We start from the raw sequence: 14751 nt of genomic DNA on the forward strand, positions 1-14751 counted from the left end.
CTACAGTTTCGAGGCCATCCTTAGCCAACTAATTGACACATCGCCCTAAAACACTGATTGATGGAAGGGAGGCAGGGTGAAACTTGGGACACCAGGCACATGGGTGTCCATTCTGCATGCTGCTAATTAAAACAGGGATTTATGTCTAGGGGCGTAACTTGCCCAATCACAATGGACCAAGTTATCTGGAGTCCTATAGAGAGCAGAACCAATAAGCCGTCGTAGTTGTAGTGACGTCCATCACGCGTGATGTAGAGGGCTGGGCGTAGACGCCCACCCGATAAGAGTTATCCAATCCGCATGCCCTATTATCATATACAGATATAACACCTATACTTAGGTTACCTTTCCAACCAATTATATTGCATGATGAATTTTTATAGAATTAGACGTAAGTGATGATGAGTTTTGCCTATAACAATGGCTGTTCGACTGAAGTTCGAGGAAGTCGGCACGAGACAGATGATCGCAATGCTGCTGATTTCAGTTTGTTTCTCCATTTGATGTACTTGTCATTAAACGGACTTCCCTTTGCCCACCTATTGAGTCCTCATTATTGAGTCATGTTGGAGTAAGTGAATCCTGCACCCCCTGTCCTCACATGGTGCAGCTATCTTGTCTTACAAGTTCTAGAGGGTGAGCGCTGACCTATGGGCCCGTCAGTGAATTCCTCTCCTCCCGAACACAGGAATACATGCAGAGCAAGTGAACATAGCCTAGAGGCACCCAAGAATATATGCAGAGCAAGTGAACATAGCCTGGAGACACCCAAGAATATATGCAGAGCAAGTGAATGTAGCCTAAAGGCACCCAAGAATATATTCAGAGCAAGTGAACGTAGCCTACCGGCACCCAAGAATATAAGCAGAGCAAGTGAACGTAGCCTAGAGGCACCCAAGAATATATGCAGAGCAAGTGAACGTAGCCTTAGAGGCACCCAAGAATATATGCAGAGCAAGTGAACGTAGCCTAGAGGCACCCAAGAATATAAGCAGAGCAAGTGAACGTAGCCTAGAGGCACCCAAGATTATATGCAGAGCAAGTGAACGTAGCCTAGAGGCACCCAAGAATATAAGCAGAGCAAGTGAACGTAGCCTGGAGGCACCCAAGAATATAAGCAGAGCAAGTGAACGTAGCCTGGAGGCACCCAAGAATATAAGCAGAGCAAGTGAACGTAGCCTGGAGGCACCCAAGAATATAAGCAGAGCAAGTGAACGTAGCCTGGAGGCACCCAAGAATATATGCAGAGCAAGTGAACGTAGCCTGGAGGCACCCAAGAATATATGCAGAGCAAGTGAACGTAGCCTAGAGACACCCACGAATATACGCAGAGCAAGTGAACGTAGCCTAGAGGCACCCAAGAATATACGCAGAGCAAGTGAACGTAGCCTAGAGGCACCCAAGAATATAAGCAGAGCAAGTGAACGTAGCCTAGAGGCACCCAAGAATATACGCAGAGCAAGTGAACGTAGCCTAGAGGCACCCAAGAATATAAGCAGAGCAAGTGAACGTAGCCTGGAGGCACCCAAGAATATAAGCAGAGCAAGTGAACGTAGCCTGGAGGCACCCAAGAATATATGCAGAGCAAGTGAACGTAGCCTAGAGGCACCCAAGAATATATGCAGAGCAAGTGAACGTAGCCTGGAGGCACCCAAGAATATATGCAGAGCAAGTGAACGTAGCCTGGAGGCACCCAAGAATATAAGCAGAGCAAGTGAACGTAGCCTGGAGGCACCCAAGAATATATGCAGAGCAAGTGAACGTAGCCTGGAGGCACCCAAGAATATACGCAGAGCAAGTGAACGTAGCCTGGAGGCACCCAAGAATATAAGCAGAGCAAGTGAACGTAGCCTGGAGGCACCCAAGAATATACGCAGAGCAAGTGAACGTAGCCTGGAGGCACCCAAGAATATACGCAGAGCAAGTGAACGTAGCCTAGAGGCACCCAAGAATATACGCAGAGCAAGTGAACGTAGCCTAGAGGCACCCAAGAATATACGCAGAGCAAGTGAACGTAGCCTAGAGGCACCCACGAATATACGCAGAGCAAGTGAACGTAGCCTAGAGGCACCCAAGAATATACGCAGAGCAAGTGAACGTAGCCTAGAGGCACCCAAGAATATACGCAGAGCAAGTGAACGTAGCCTAGAGGCACCCAAGAATATACGCAGAGCAAGTGAACGTAGCCTAGAGGCACCCAAGAATATACGCAGAGCAAGTGAACGTAGCCTAGAGGCACCCAAGAATATAAGCAGAGCAAGTGAACGTAGCCTAGAGGCACCCAGGAATATATGCAGAGCAGGTGGGCGTGGTCTAAAGTGAAATCCAGTAATTTATTTATTTATTTTGCATTTTTAAAGCACTCACACAGCCCTCGGGCATGGAGGCACTGTTACAATAATTGTTTGTTTTTCAGTAGCGTAATTGGTTTTTTTGGTCCTAGTTGCGTATTCTAACATGCTTAAACACCCAGAGGTTTCTAAGCGTGGACCCGGGGATGGAAGCTGTGTTACTTCGTGTCGTCTTGCTTCCAAGGCGCACATGTTGCTGTTGAGCTATCCTCCCAGTCATGCATTTCAATTGATCTTTCCCCTTGTGAAAAATAACCTGGGGAGATTTGACAATAACTACTCAGGCAAAGTCTAAATGTGTCGAACTTTTAAACCCAAAAATTCATAGAGAAATATTCTGCAGAAAATAAAATCCCAGTGCGGGATGTGTGCTTTGATGACACTTTTGTATGGTCTTGTGGTTAGGCATCTGCACACCCTGGGTGAAGTCTGGGTAGCCAAACACTTGGGCAAGCTTGCTGGCCTCAGAAACACCCCAGGGGGCTTGAGTCCGCTCTCTGAGAAAAAGTAGTCAGACACCTTGGACCCACATGCAACCTCTCTTGCCACATCCTGGGCAAATATTCATGACTCACTTGCCCTCTCACCATTTCCCCTCTCACCCCCATGTTTGTCTTCCAACAATGCTCAGTTTTATAACTTGAAAACGTTTTTAATGGAATAAGGTTTTCATTTACAGTGTTTATGTTGAATGTGTTTTTTTTGTAAAGTTTCTTTGAAACTAAACAAATAAAGAATAATAAAGAATAATAATAATAATAATACATTTATAATGTTATTAGGACTTGAAAAGCCCCCAAACCATAGTAAGGTACTTACACAAATATATAAATCCTTACAGAACATATGTGCCATTACATCCCCACCCCGTCTTGAATGGGACACTACAAATACCAGAATGCAAGGCAGCAGAAGGCAGGCAATGGCCTTTGGGTTTTTAAAAGGTGCTAATAATAAAAGGTAATGTGTGAAGCGGTCACCTGTTTGACACATGCAGGCTTCACACATGATGTGAAGAAAATATTACAGTCTATCAAAAATAAACGCCTTTTGGTGTGTCAAATATGAACACCTGAAAATAATGCCAGTTATTATTCTTCCAGCTCCTCACGGCCTCTAAGCACCCACATAAACGCGACGACACCTCAGCCTGGAGCAGATCTAATCGGCCCAGAATCTAGGTGTCCTCTGCGTAGGAGTAGCATCGGAAGCCGTGGGAGTGGATGAGAGCAACGAATGGCTGAACATAGATGTTGAACAGCATCGGGGACAAGGCAGAGCCCTGAGGGACACCACAAGAGAGCGAGTGAAGAGAAGAAAGAAAAGGAGAGAGAGAGGTTGGCCTCAGTCGGCCAAGAAAGATGAAACCATGGCAGGACGGGACCAGAGAGAGCTGCTGAGGCCATGCGAGAAAGTAAAATAGGGTGCTCCACTGCGTCGAATGCAGCAGACAGATGTAGCAGTACCAATGCACCACGGTCCCCAAGCATGGCCAAGTCATCCAATACAGATGCAAACACGCTCTCTGCTCCCCGACCAGAGCGGAACCCTGACTGAAAGGGGTCAAGCAAGCAAGAAGCTTCCAAGAAGGAAAAAAGGAGATTAGACACCAGTGACTCCAACCGTTTCCTAAGACAGGGGAGGAGTGATAGTAAGCCAGAACTGAAGCATCAAGGGTTAATAGAGGGATGAGAATGGCCTGTGTGAGTTCTCTGGGGATAAGACATGACTGACAGGAAAGATGAACTGCCTTGGTAATCCAAGGGATGATGGCAGGAGAGATGATCTCCTTAAGCACATCACGGGGGGCAGCAGAGTTCATCCGACTCATTGCCCTGGAAACATCCACCATAGAGAACTCTGGGAACTGGGACCAGGAGTGCAGAGTCAGGGTCTATTTCTGACACGGAATGGCCGAGGGCTGGAGTAGACACTATAATAGGTGAAAAGCGTGCAGAGAAGGAGACTCGTTCTCTGGCCTGACTCACGGCTGACTCCATTTTATGCATGAAGGAGATCCTAATGACTGCATGATAGTTCAGAGTTAGCTGTTGGTAGACTCCTCTCTCCCTGGGACCACAGAGCAAGCGCCATTCGCGTTCAACTGGCCTCACCCACGGGTAAGCAGTTTTAAGCTCTTTTGAATGTTGCATGGTACCCTTCCTGGGAGTATGGTAGCTCCCAGGATGTTGTCATGGGTCACATGGCAGTAGACACGTGACCAACATAATAAAAGTAACGGCTCATCAGTCACTCCCATCAAGACTTCAGTTTGTTCATTGTATCGTGCCATGCTAGCGCCAAGCTGCGTGCTGTGGGCCCGAGGACGGGGCCCAGCACGAGGACGGTGCCCCTGCTGTGCAACACCGTCCAGGGTGATCCCTGTGCCATGTGACCATGGCTGTCTGTGGCGACCCCGGCCTGGGTACCCCCAGAGCCGGGGCTGCTGTGTGCCGGGTCGCCCCCACCCACGAATCCGTGGCGTGATTGCTGCCCTGAGTAACCGTCGGGTGATCCCGACATGTGTATGGGGCTGCCCGGTGATCCGGAGCAGCCCCCTCAACAATGGCGACGAAGGAACAGGCCCCGCGTGCCCTGAGAAAGTCGTGGTGTGGCGGGCTCATCTACATCTGGGCCCGCATAGAAAAATAGCGTGGCGGGCCCAACTCCAACTGGGTCCGCAAAAAGAAACGAGGATGGCGAGCTGCCCGCCCCGTCCCCCGTGGGAGACGGAACAAGTCGGCGGCTGTGCCGCAAGGAAGGACAATGTGGCCCCGGGAGGAGGAGCAGCTGCCCTCCCCCACGCGAGGGAGGATCTACGGCATCGGCCTCGAGAGCAGCTGCCCTCCCTCCGATCCGAGGAGGAGGTAGAACGTGTGTGCGCCCCCCCGCCGCAGCGGGGAGAATGCAGGTCGTCACCCGCGAGGGGGAGAGGAGCGGCCCCGCCCTCCAAGACGAGATGGAGCGGCATTCGCCACAGGGGAGAGCTGAGCTACCCCCCCACCTGTTGGCTGCGGCGATGGGGGCCGCAAGAGAAGATACAAGGCGGACCCAACACGGACTGGGCCCGCAAGGACGATAAAGGGCTCGCTCTGAGGAGCGGGCAGAAGACACGCGGCGACTGCGGCCGCGGCAGAGAGGTGAGCTGCCAGCCTCCCCGCCCATGGCGAAGAGCAGCGAGGTTCGCTGCATTGAAACAATGGAGGCCTGCAGCGGGCTCCCTGCAGCTAAGGAGGGAGCGTGGCCTAAACAACCTGGGCCCGCAGCGGTGAAAGTAAATGAAAAGAGGAAAATCGCTCCGCACCGGAGCATTTAATAAAAAAAAATGAAAATTTGGAAAATGCTCCGACCGGAGCTAAAAACAGAAGAAAAAAGAAGAAAATGAGGCGGGTCCAAGTCCAGCTGGGGCCCGCAAGGCAAAAGCGGAGGGAAGCAGAGCCCTGCGATGGGCCCCCCGAGTGACAACAAAGGGAAGAGGTGTGGCCCAAGAGACCCGGGCGAAAGAAATAAAAGTAGGCAATCGGTATCGGCCACCTGAGCTGCTGCTGCTGCCCCTCTTCCCCCCACACACCTGAGATACAGACAAACAGGGCGGGCCCATGACCACTGGCCCGCAGTATGGAAAAACAAGAGGAAAGTGCACAAGGAGAGGGAATGCACAGTGCCATGCGGCCTGCAGTAAGATGACTGAGGGCCAGGATAAGGGTGCGGTCCACCAGCCCACATGGCACATCAATGTGGAGACACCAGACGACGACACACAGGCCCATCAGTCTCATCCGTGCAGGAGGACCCAGGAAGGGTAGCGGCTCCATCAGGAGTGCTCGTGCGCCCTCAGGGTCACCCAACTCTCTGATCCAAGCCAGGTGTCGGTACAAGTATATATGCTACCACCTGTGTCCCCTTGTCAGCGTCCCCTGGCGTTTCTAGGTGCGCGGGTGTAGGCCCCGGAGCAGTGCAATCATCTGGACACCCCTACCACCCTGCCACGAGGTTGCCCTCCAGACTGGACTAGGCCGATGTGGCCCCTGGGCCTCCCCAGGCATGGCTTTTCTGGTCTCTCTTTGTGTGACTCTGGTGGGGGCTGTCCGAAGCGAACACTAGTGAGGACTCAACCTGGCCGCCTGCATCATCAAGACGGCGGAAGAAGGATACTGTCACCAATGCCCCAGGAAGACTCGGAGCCGGCAGAAATGTACGTGTTCAATATGACACGGTTGGTGGGACATGTAAGGTGGTGCCAGTACCTCTTAGAGTTATTCTGTTATAGTTGGACCACTCACCCAGGTTAATAAAGTGGTGAACAATTAGTAGAGTGGTTATAGGAGCAGTAGTGTGGAGTGGCGTAAGTTTTGTTTTGTTGTTATTAAAAAATGGAGTGGTGTTGCATGGTACCCCTCCTGGGAGCATGGTAGCTCCCAGGGTGTTGTCATGGGCCACGTGACCAACATAATAAAAGTAACGAGCCGCTTCCAGCTCGTCAGTCACTCCCATCAAGACTCCAGTGTGTTCATTGTATCGCGCCATGCTGGCGCCACGCTAAGTGCTGTGGGCCCAAGGACGGAGCCCAGCACGAGGACGGTGCCCCTGCTGTGACCATGGTGATCCGGAGCGGGTGAGGTGATCCCCACCCATTAATCCGCGGCGTGATCGCCGCCCTGAGTAACCGTCGGGTGATCCCGACATGTGTGTGGGGCTGCCCGGTAATCCGGAGCAGACCCTCAACACTGGGATGCTTTTTGGGACGAGCAAGTTTCATTGAGCCGGCATGTTCCGACATAGCAAGCAAGTCTTAGAAAAGCAAGGACAGCTAAGGAAGAACTCTGACCCTTCGCACTGATGAGAGATGGCAGGGGAGGGCGACCAATGGCCGCCAACTGCGCTTCATGGGACTGCGGAATGGTCGGACCATGACATTTCTCTGACTGGGGGAACCGTGAAGAAGGACTGAGCAGCAAAAATACAACCTAAGATACCCCCTAACGTGGGGGTGGAGTCATATACTGACTGACGAAGACCAAGGCCAGCTAAAGAAGCAAAGATCTGAAGGGTAAGGGTTGGTGGCTTCGGGGTATCATATCTGATATTTACATCTCCCAGCACCGTCAAATTGGAAAGTTTCACTTGAAGAGATGACATTAATTCAGTGACCGGCTTTAAGAAAGCAGAGTCCGAACCTGGGGCCGATATATCATCAGGAAGTGAAGAGAACGCGCAGGTGATACGTCGCGGACACTGGAGGCTGGGAGGAATCGGAAGCAGAGATAAGCATAGGGTAGGTTTAAAAAGAATAGCCACCCCTCGTCCTGGGTGGGGGCTACGCGGTCAAAGTGAAGTATATTCTATCGTCACTGGGAAGTGCCAACGGAAACGTAGCAGCAGAACTGTCGGATAACCACGTTTCTGGAAGGCAGACGAGGTCAGGGTTAAATCATTCAAGAAATCTCAAATAGATGTCGCAGGTGCGTCCTCTCGGTAGGATAGCTCAGGGGCAACGTGCTCGCCTTGGAAGCAAGACGACACAGAGCACCACAGGTTTGATCCCTGGGTCCACGATTCGAAACCTCTGGGTATTAAACCTGTTATAAATAACCCATCATATCATCTCAAATCAAGGAGCACGTGCTAATAAGAAAAGCACGTAAAGTACGTTTAGCAGCAGTAGCAGCGGCATGTATTTTTGAGTTAGAAGACATCCAACGAAAATGTTTAGGGAATGCCGTAGCAGGAGATGCTAAATTCAGTATAACTTCACGAGAAGCTTTTTGATGGGTTATAGGCCCAAGCCCGCTAGACCTGTCCTGCGCCCGGACGGGTCCAGACAGGCTTAACTTTGGCGCAACTTCAGCGTGGCGGGATCTCTCCCATTGCACTCGACCGCTGCGCTGTCAGCAAGGCAGTGCTCTATATAGACACATATTATTACAAAGGCCAATCCCATTGTGTGATCACAAGGTATGGAGGAGGGACTTCCTGCCGGCAATGAGTGGAGGTGAGAAATCAAGATAGGACTAGAAACTGAGCACAAGCCTCGGAATCCTTAAGAGGCCAGGCACCCCCTGTGACCGGTGTAAACACTAGTCACAAGGAAATAATATTAGAAACAACCAGTGCTTTAAGTGGGCCGGAGCCAGCTAGGGTTGGGCCCCGGCAGTCTCCAAAAAGTGGGGCTGAGCCAGGGCCCTGCTGGGGCCCCCCGGTCCTACTATGCCATGGCAGAATGCATTATCCCGCCACGGCCGCAGCTGGGGCGGGAGATGCACCTGCCATTATAACGTTAGGCAAGCTGACAAAAGTTGCAGCCAGCCACAGCGTCACTGTAACTTCCTCTTGTGACCTCTCACATGAGGGGTCACAAGAGGAAGTTATGGTCCCTTTGTTTGCCCTCCCAGGTCACTGACCCTCAGTGAACCCTTGGACTCTGTGATCTAATATGTAGGTTAGATCACAGAGCCTGCGGGTTCTCAGAGGGTGAAAAACGCCTTGGGCTCAGTGATCTCTGCTCTGCACAGATCACCAAGCCCGAGGTGTCTCTGTCCGTTGGCAAAGCTTTATAAAAGATGCCTTGAATTGTGTATGTTTCAAGTCATCTTTATAAACTTAGAAATATGTTACAAATGTCTATGTTTATAAAAGGTGGTTTGAAAAGTACACAAACCATAGTAAGGTAAGCACAAGTGTGTGTACCTTACTATGGTTTGTGTACTTTTCAAGCCACCTTTTATAAACATAGCAGTGTTTAACATTTCTATGTTTATAAAGGATGGTTTGAAAAGTACACAAACCATAGTAGTACGCATACAAATATATGAAAGCTTACATATATTTATATATTTGTTTGCGCATCTTACTATGGTTTGTGCACTTTTTAGGCCACGCCCACCATGGAAGCCACGCCCCCAAACGAGGGCCCCAACCACTCAATTTCTTAACCCACTTCAAGCACTGGAAGCAACTAATATAGGAATTAAAATAATAAAAGTGCTAAAAATGTTGTGTGAGCGCAGGAAAAGAGGCGCCCAGTCCCACGCCATGGCAGGGAACCAAACCCATGGCTAAAAGGAAAGAGGTGAAAGAGTGCAATAAATGAACTGAAATAAGAACCGTGGAAGGCACCGGGGGCCAAAGCCTCACCGTGTGCACCGAGTCTCCTAGGCCTGCTAGAGAAATACCCATGAACACTCGCCCCGCCTCCCCGCGCCTCGAGCCGCACCGCTATGTATGCTTTCAGAGGCCACTCAGAAAAATAGTCATTCTTATTGTGATTTATTGGGACTAATACAATTTTTTTTCAATTTCTTAACTGTTATCAGTGGAGCGATTTACATGTTCTCAGAGTGTTGAATAAAAGGTGTGGCAACAATAAGTGAAGGTGGACTTTTCTCTGAATCGTCTTAAAACTGATGTAATATTGCCCTCTAGTGGGTAAATTGGTGTATTACGTACATTACAACCCTTTATATCAATCCGCTCTTTTTCTTTACTTCATTCATTTAATTTATTTTTTATTTTTGGCAGTGCTTTAAGTGGGATAAGAAGTTGATGGGGTCCCCAAAGACCTTTTAAGGATACTGGGCCAAGGTGAATTAAAGGAGACAGTGGCAATTATGTATTAATTTGATCAAATCATTCAAATGACAGACTTTAATATAATATTGCTCAACCGTCTCTGTGATAACCTGGGTTTCACTGATCAGGCTCTGGCCTGGCTGACCTCTTTCCACTCAGAGCGACCCTCCCAGGTCCAACTTGGGTCCTTCCTTTCATCTATCTTCCTCTCTACCTGTGGTGTTCCCCAGGGGTCTAACCTCTCGCCCTGGCTTTTCAACCAATACCTGGCAATTCTCACCCACTGCATTGCCAATTTCTTCTCAAATTTCCAGTGCTACGCAGCAGACACTCAACTCATTTTCAGGCTGCCCTCGGCAACCTTCTCTCCCTCTCTCATCTCTGATTGCCTAAATGCCATTCAAGATTGGTGCCGCCAATGATCTTTGTCTGAATGCCAGCAAGACGGAGATCCTCCTCATCGGCACACCTTCACCATCCTTTCCCCTCACTCTCTGGCTGGCCTCCCTTGACCCTCCTCCTACCCACACCTGCGAGGCTATAAACCTTCTTTGACTCCACACTTTCCTTCTCCACCCACATCTCTGATGTCTCTAAAATGTCAAACCTCATACTGCACCTCCTCAGAGGTACTCTACCTTTCCTCTCCTTCCCCCAGAAGCTCACTGTCACCCAAGCTCTGTTCTCTCGAGGTTCGACTATTGTAACAGCCACTTTCTAAATCTACCTGCCTCTACTCTCTGCCCTTTGCAACTTATCCAGAACAGGACTGCGCGACTTGTCCTTGGCCTCAAGCCCTGGGATCGTATCTCTCCAACTCTGAAATCTCTCCATTGGCTCCCAGTGGATGCAAGGATTAAATTCAAACCCCTCTGCATTGTCCACAAGGCTTTTTGGTGCCTGGGTCCAAAATACCTTCAGATATCCCTTCACAAATACCTTCCCTCTCGATCTCTTCGCTCCTCTACCTCTAACTCCTCAGGGCCAGTCGTTTTTCAAAGAAACAAGCTGGTGGTAGATCTCTGTTTTCGGCGGGGCCTCCCTCTGGAACAGCCTCCCTGCCACTCTAAAACTTGAGCAGAACTTGAGGAGAACCTTCCCTGGTTCTGGAAGCACCTCAAGACCTTCCTCTTTGCTTCTGCCTTCGCTCCCCCTCTCCCCTGCTGATCTGTTCTCTCTTGGCACTGTGCACCTGGCCACCCTCTGTCCTCCGGACCCAGGTACCTGCTCACCCTGCCACCCTCCTGCACTGCCTCCGGGCCACCCCTACACAGGGGTCTGTATCTGTAACCATACAGCCACCCCCCCTTTTCTTCCTGCACTTATCAGACCTACCCTCTCTGCTGCCTTAAATCCAGCACTTGCCACTTGCTGGATGCACTACCACTGTTTGTTGCCTTTATTATTTATTTATTTATTATTATTTATCTGTTTCTCCTTTGCTCCGCACTCTCCACTTCTCCCCCCTCCCATGCACTTTTCCCCTCCCCCTCTACCCTGCACTTGCGCGTTCTCAATGTCACTGGGCCTAGTAAGATCGCTGTTTGTTCTCTCCTGTTCCCCTCCCTTGCCTTGTCCCGCTCTGAAACACTTGTGTACGAGCGCGATACAAATAAAATATCAATATCAATATCAACATCAATATTGTGTTGAACGATATACAACAATGTATTCTCTATATTATGTAATCGTTCAGGGTATCACACAACAAATAATCTAACTCCAAATGAATGAAGCTGGGGATATGAGTCTAAAGATAGGGGACAGTGACATCTGCTGGACAATGGCATTACTGCCACTCAACCTCTTTTCATTGACTTGTAAGAAGACAAAATCAGGTTGTTGAGCCCCTACACAGTCCCATTTCAAGGGCAAGTTTTGCATCTTTCCACGACTGATCCCTGGCCAGCTTGGGCCCACTTAAATCCCTGCTTTTTAATGCTGGATGCCTAGATGGTGCCAAACAAAGAGGTGATGGCTGGAAGGTTTCAAATTAATCATAACCTCTGGCATTGCTGTGGGCAACTCTCCAGACCATCACTCTTCAGCCTGTCGAGCCGTTACAGAAAGGAGAAATACCATATGCAAATCAGGCTTGGTCCCACCTCAAAGGGGCAGTCCAGCCTGAACTGCTAGGTCACATCCCTTCTGCACGAGACCACAAGCATCCCCCGACATGTTTCAGCCTTGTTGGGCTTCATCAGTGAGGAGAAGCTTGGGTTTCTAGACCCAGCAGGCACGAGACCCACGTCTGGGCATACCCGTCCTACTCAGGGTGACTTATGCAAAACGAAAGAGGTGATCACTCAAAGGTTTGGATTGAATCCTAACCTCTGGCATTGCTCTGGGCGACCCTCCATACCATCGTTCTTCACCTTCCAAGCCATTACAGGAAGGGAAAGACCATATGCAAATCAGGCATGACTCCCCTTCCCCCCTCCGCCCAGACGAATCACCAGATGGAAGATAAAGCTAATTTGAGATGCTCAGGCTCACAAAAAGCCAAGTGTGGGATACAAGGAGGGGATCAGAGACTGACGCTCAGGCAAATGGAAGTCAGATGCATCTGCAGATTTCGAAGCACCATTGAGGGTTTGAATACAGAACACGAGATGAATGTGTTTCTGTGAGAATTTGTGAACTAGAAAGAAGTATTGTAAGAATCGGGGCGATACGCAAAGAATCTGTTAGGGGGCCAATGGCAACGCCCGTAACCAAAGGGGAACAGATTGTATGAATGTAGTTTGTCAGCCGCCACCGGCATGAGACGCCGCTCACATGTGCAGTCGTTATTACTGGCAATGTGCTAATGTACATTTGGAAAATATTAGGACTTCTCCTAGGGCCATATACTACGTCTTTTAGTCTGGCTAACTGCCTTGACATTCAGATGACTGAGAATGGGCAGGGTCGACTCTGTTTTGTTTAAACTCACAGCATAGTGGGTACATTTAACAAAGACTGTGTGTGTTTTATTTAAAAAAAAAAAGAAATCTGTAAAACAATTTTATAAGAAAGGGCAAAAGTCACATTTTAACAGGGTCTAAAATTGCAATCATTACATCTGTCAAAGGAACAAGTTGATGCACTACTGCAAGGCATGTGCGTGTTATGTTGTCATTAGCGCCCAATGAACCAGGCCTAATGAAGCACCCCGAGTCCAGGGCACTCCCATGTTTTAATGATACCATTCAGACAGCATTGGAATAGATACTCATACGAATCAATTGGGGGTACATACACTTAGCATCACAAAGTAAGAGCCGTTACCCACCAAGCTACGAAGTTTCATTTAATCAGGCAACACTGGAATCATTTTCTAATGTTTTGTTTATCAGTAGCCTAGGAGGAAGTGATGTCACGACCTACGGATGTGCGACGTCACCCTGAAATAATGGTATTTTGGGAACATGGGATGTGCACTTCTTTAGCAACAATCTTGAACATGACATTGCGGGTAGGGTTAATGCCCGTTCATAGTAATCCGAGGGGAAGCCTCACTAAAGGACAAGCCTCTGGAGAATGACTTAGCCTGTCTTGTTCCGGCCCAATTCCTCCTCTACATATCCAGCAAATCCCACCCACCGGGGGCCAGAGACAGGCACCCATTTCACCTGAATGCCCTTCCTCAGAGCCGGGCCTGTGCTTGTCCTGCTTGGTGGGGCGTGGCACAGTTTTCATTCTTGTGCAGGTGGGCGAATATCGGTATGGGCTAAAAATAGATAAAGTGCATTTAAATACCAAGTGCATTCTGACCTTAATTATGGCACCCACACATCAACCCTCTGCCTTTAACCTGCCCCTCGTCTGGTTGAATCCCAGTTTCTTTTATCTTTGCCCTCTTTGCCCCACACATGTGCCCGGTGGTTTGGGGGCACGGCCCTGGTGATGTGGTGCAGTTTAAAAGCTTCATAACATGGCATCCCCAATGGTCACCAAATACCGATGAATCTTGTGACGAGCACAATGCCAGGCGTAAGGTGGCAGGCCTGTTCTTAAGCTCGAGCAGCGGCATTGCATATCACTTTACGTCTCGCCTGGGGACCACTCCGGTGGGGACCACTCCGGTGGGGACGGTGCGCGGTACAAATACCTTTAGCATTAACATTTAAGCCGTCGTGTTTGGCTTCTGCTAGTTAAAGACAGATTTATGTGCAAATGTCGAACCCAACACAGAAATGTGGGGGGCAATTTCTGTGCACTTTTTTGCAGCCCCCCCTATTGCTAATTAATACCCCTACCCCACTTAACATCTATATTTATGAGAATAAAAAGTGCAAACACGCACAAAAACCCTCCATTTCTGGGTTCGCAGTTAAGGGATTTGGCATTTTCGTCAGTTGTAGGTGAAAGGATCGAAAACAAAAGGATCAAATACAATCGTTTCGAGTCAAAAGGACCGGAAAAAAAGGTTGAATGTTTTTTTTGGGGGGGGACCCCCCAAACCTCCGTCTTTGGTGTAAAAACCACATTTTTTTCCTATACGGAAGCCAAAAAAAAAATACAGTTAAAAAAGCTATTTGACCTTTTTTTTCGGTCCTTTTGACTCGAAACGATTGTATTTGATCCTTTTGTTTTCGATCCTTTGACTGGACACCATTTTCGTCGTATCCCTTTAAAGACCACCCAGGAAGGCACCCGGACCTTATTTTTCAATGGGGGTTTGCCATTATAAAACGCTTCTGTGAATTAGGTCTCAAACGGCATCAACGCGCGACGTGAGTAATTTTTTACCGTGAGCCGTCCTATAGTACATCCCATGTCCCATGTAGAGGTGAATCCTGTGCTGTGCCCACATGGAGGGGGTTGAGAAGCAGAGGCGTAGACAGGG

General features: G+C 49.2%; 1 protein-coding gene across 1 annotated transcript in view; it reads left to right on the forward strand.

The window, feature by feature from the left end:
• Nucleotides 1-14751, forward strand: part of LOC138505173 (SUMO-interacting motif-containing protein 1-like) — a 78783-nt gene that overhangs the window by 19543 nt on the left and 44489 nt on the right. Inside the window, exon 3 of the mRNA XM_069625443.1 lies at nt 954-2302. Within this exon, the coding sequence (XP_069481544.1) occupies nt 954-2302 (1349 nt within the window). The remainder of the gene's footprint in view (nt 1-953; nt 2303-14751) is intronic.

The sequence above is a fragment of the Ambystoma mexicanum genome, chromosome 11, assembly GCF_040938575.1.
Source record: "Ambystoma mexicanum isolate Mex_15411 chromosome 11, UKY_AmexF1_1, whole genome shotgun sequence".
Taxonomy (NCBI): domain Eukaryota; kingdom Metazoa; phylum Chordata; class Amphibia; order Caudata; family Ambystomatidae; genus Ambystoma; species Ambystoma mexicanum.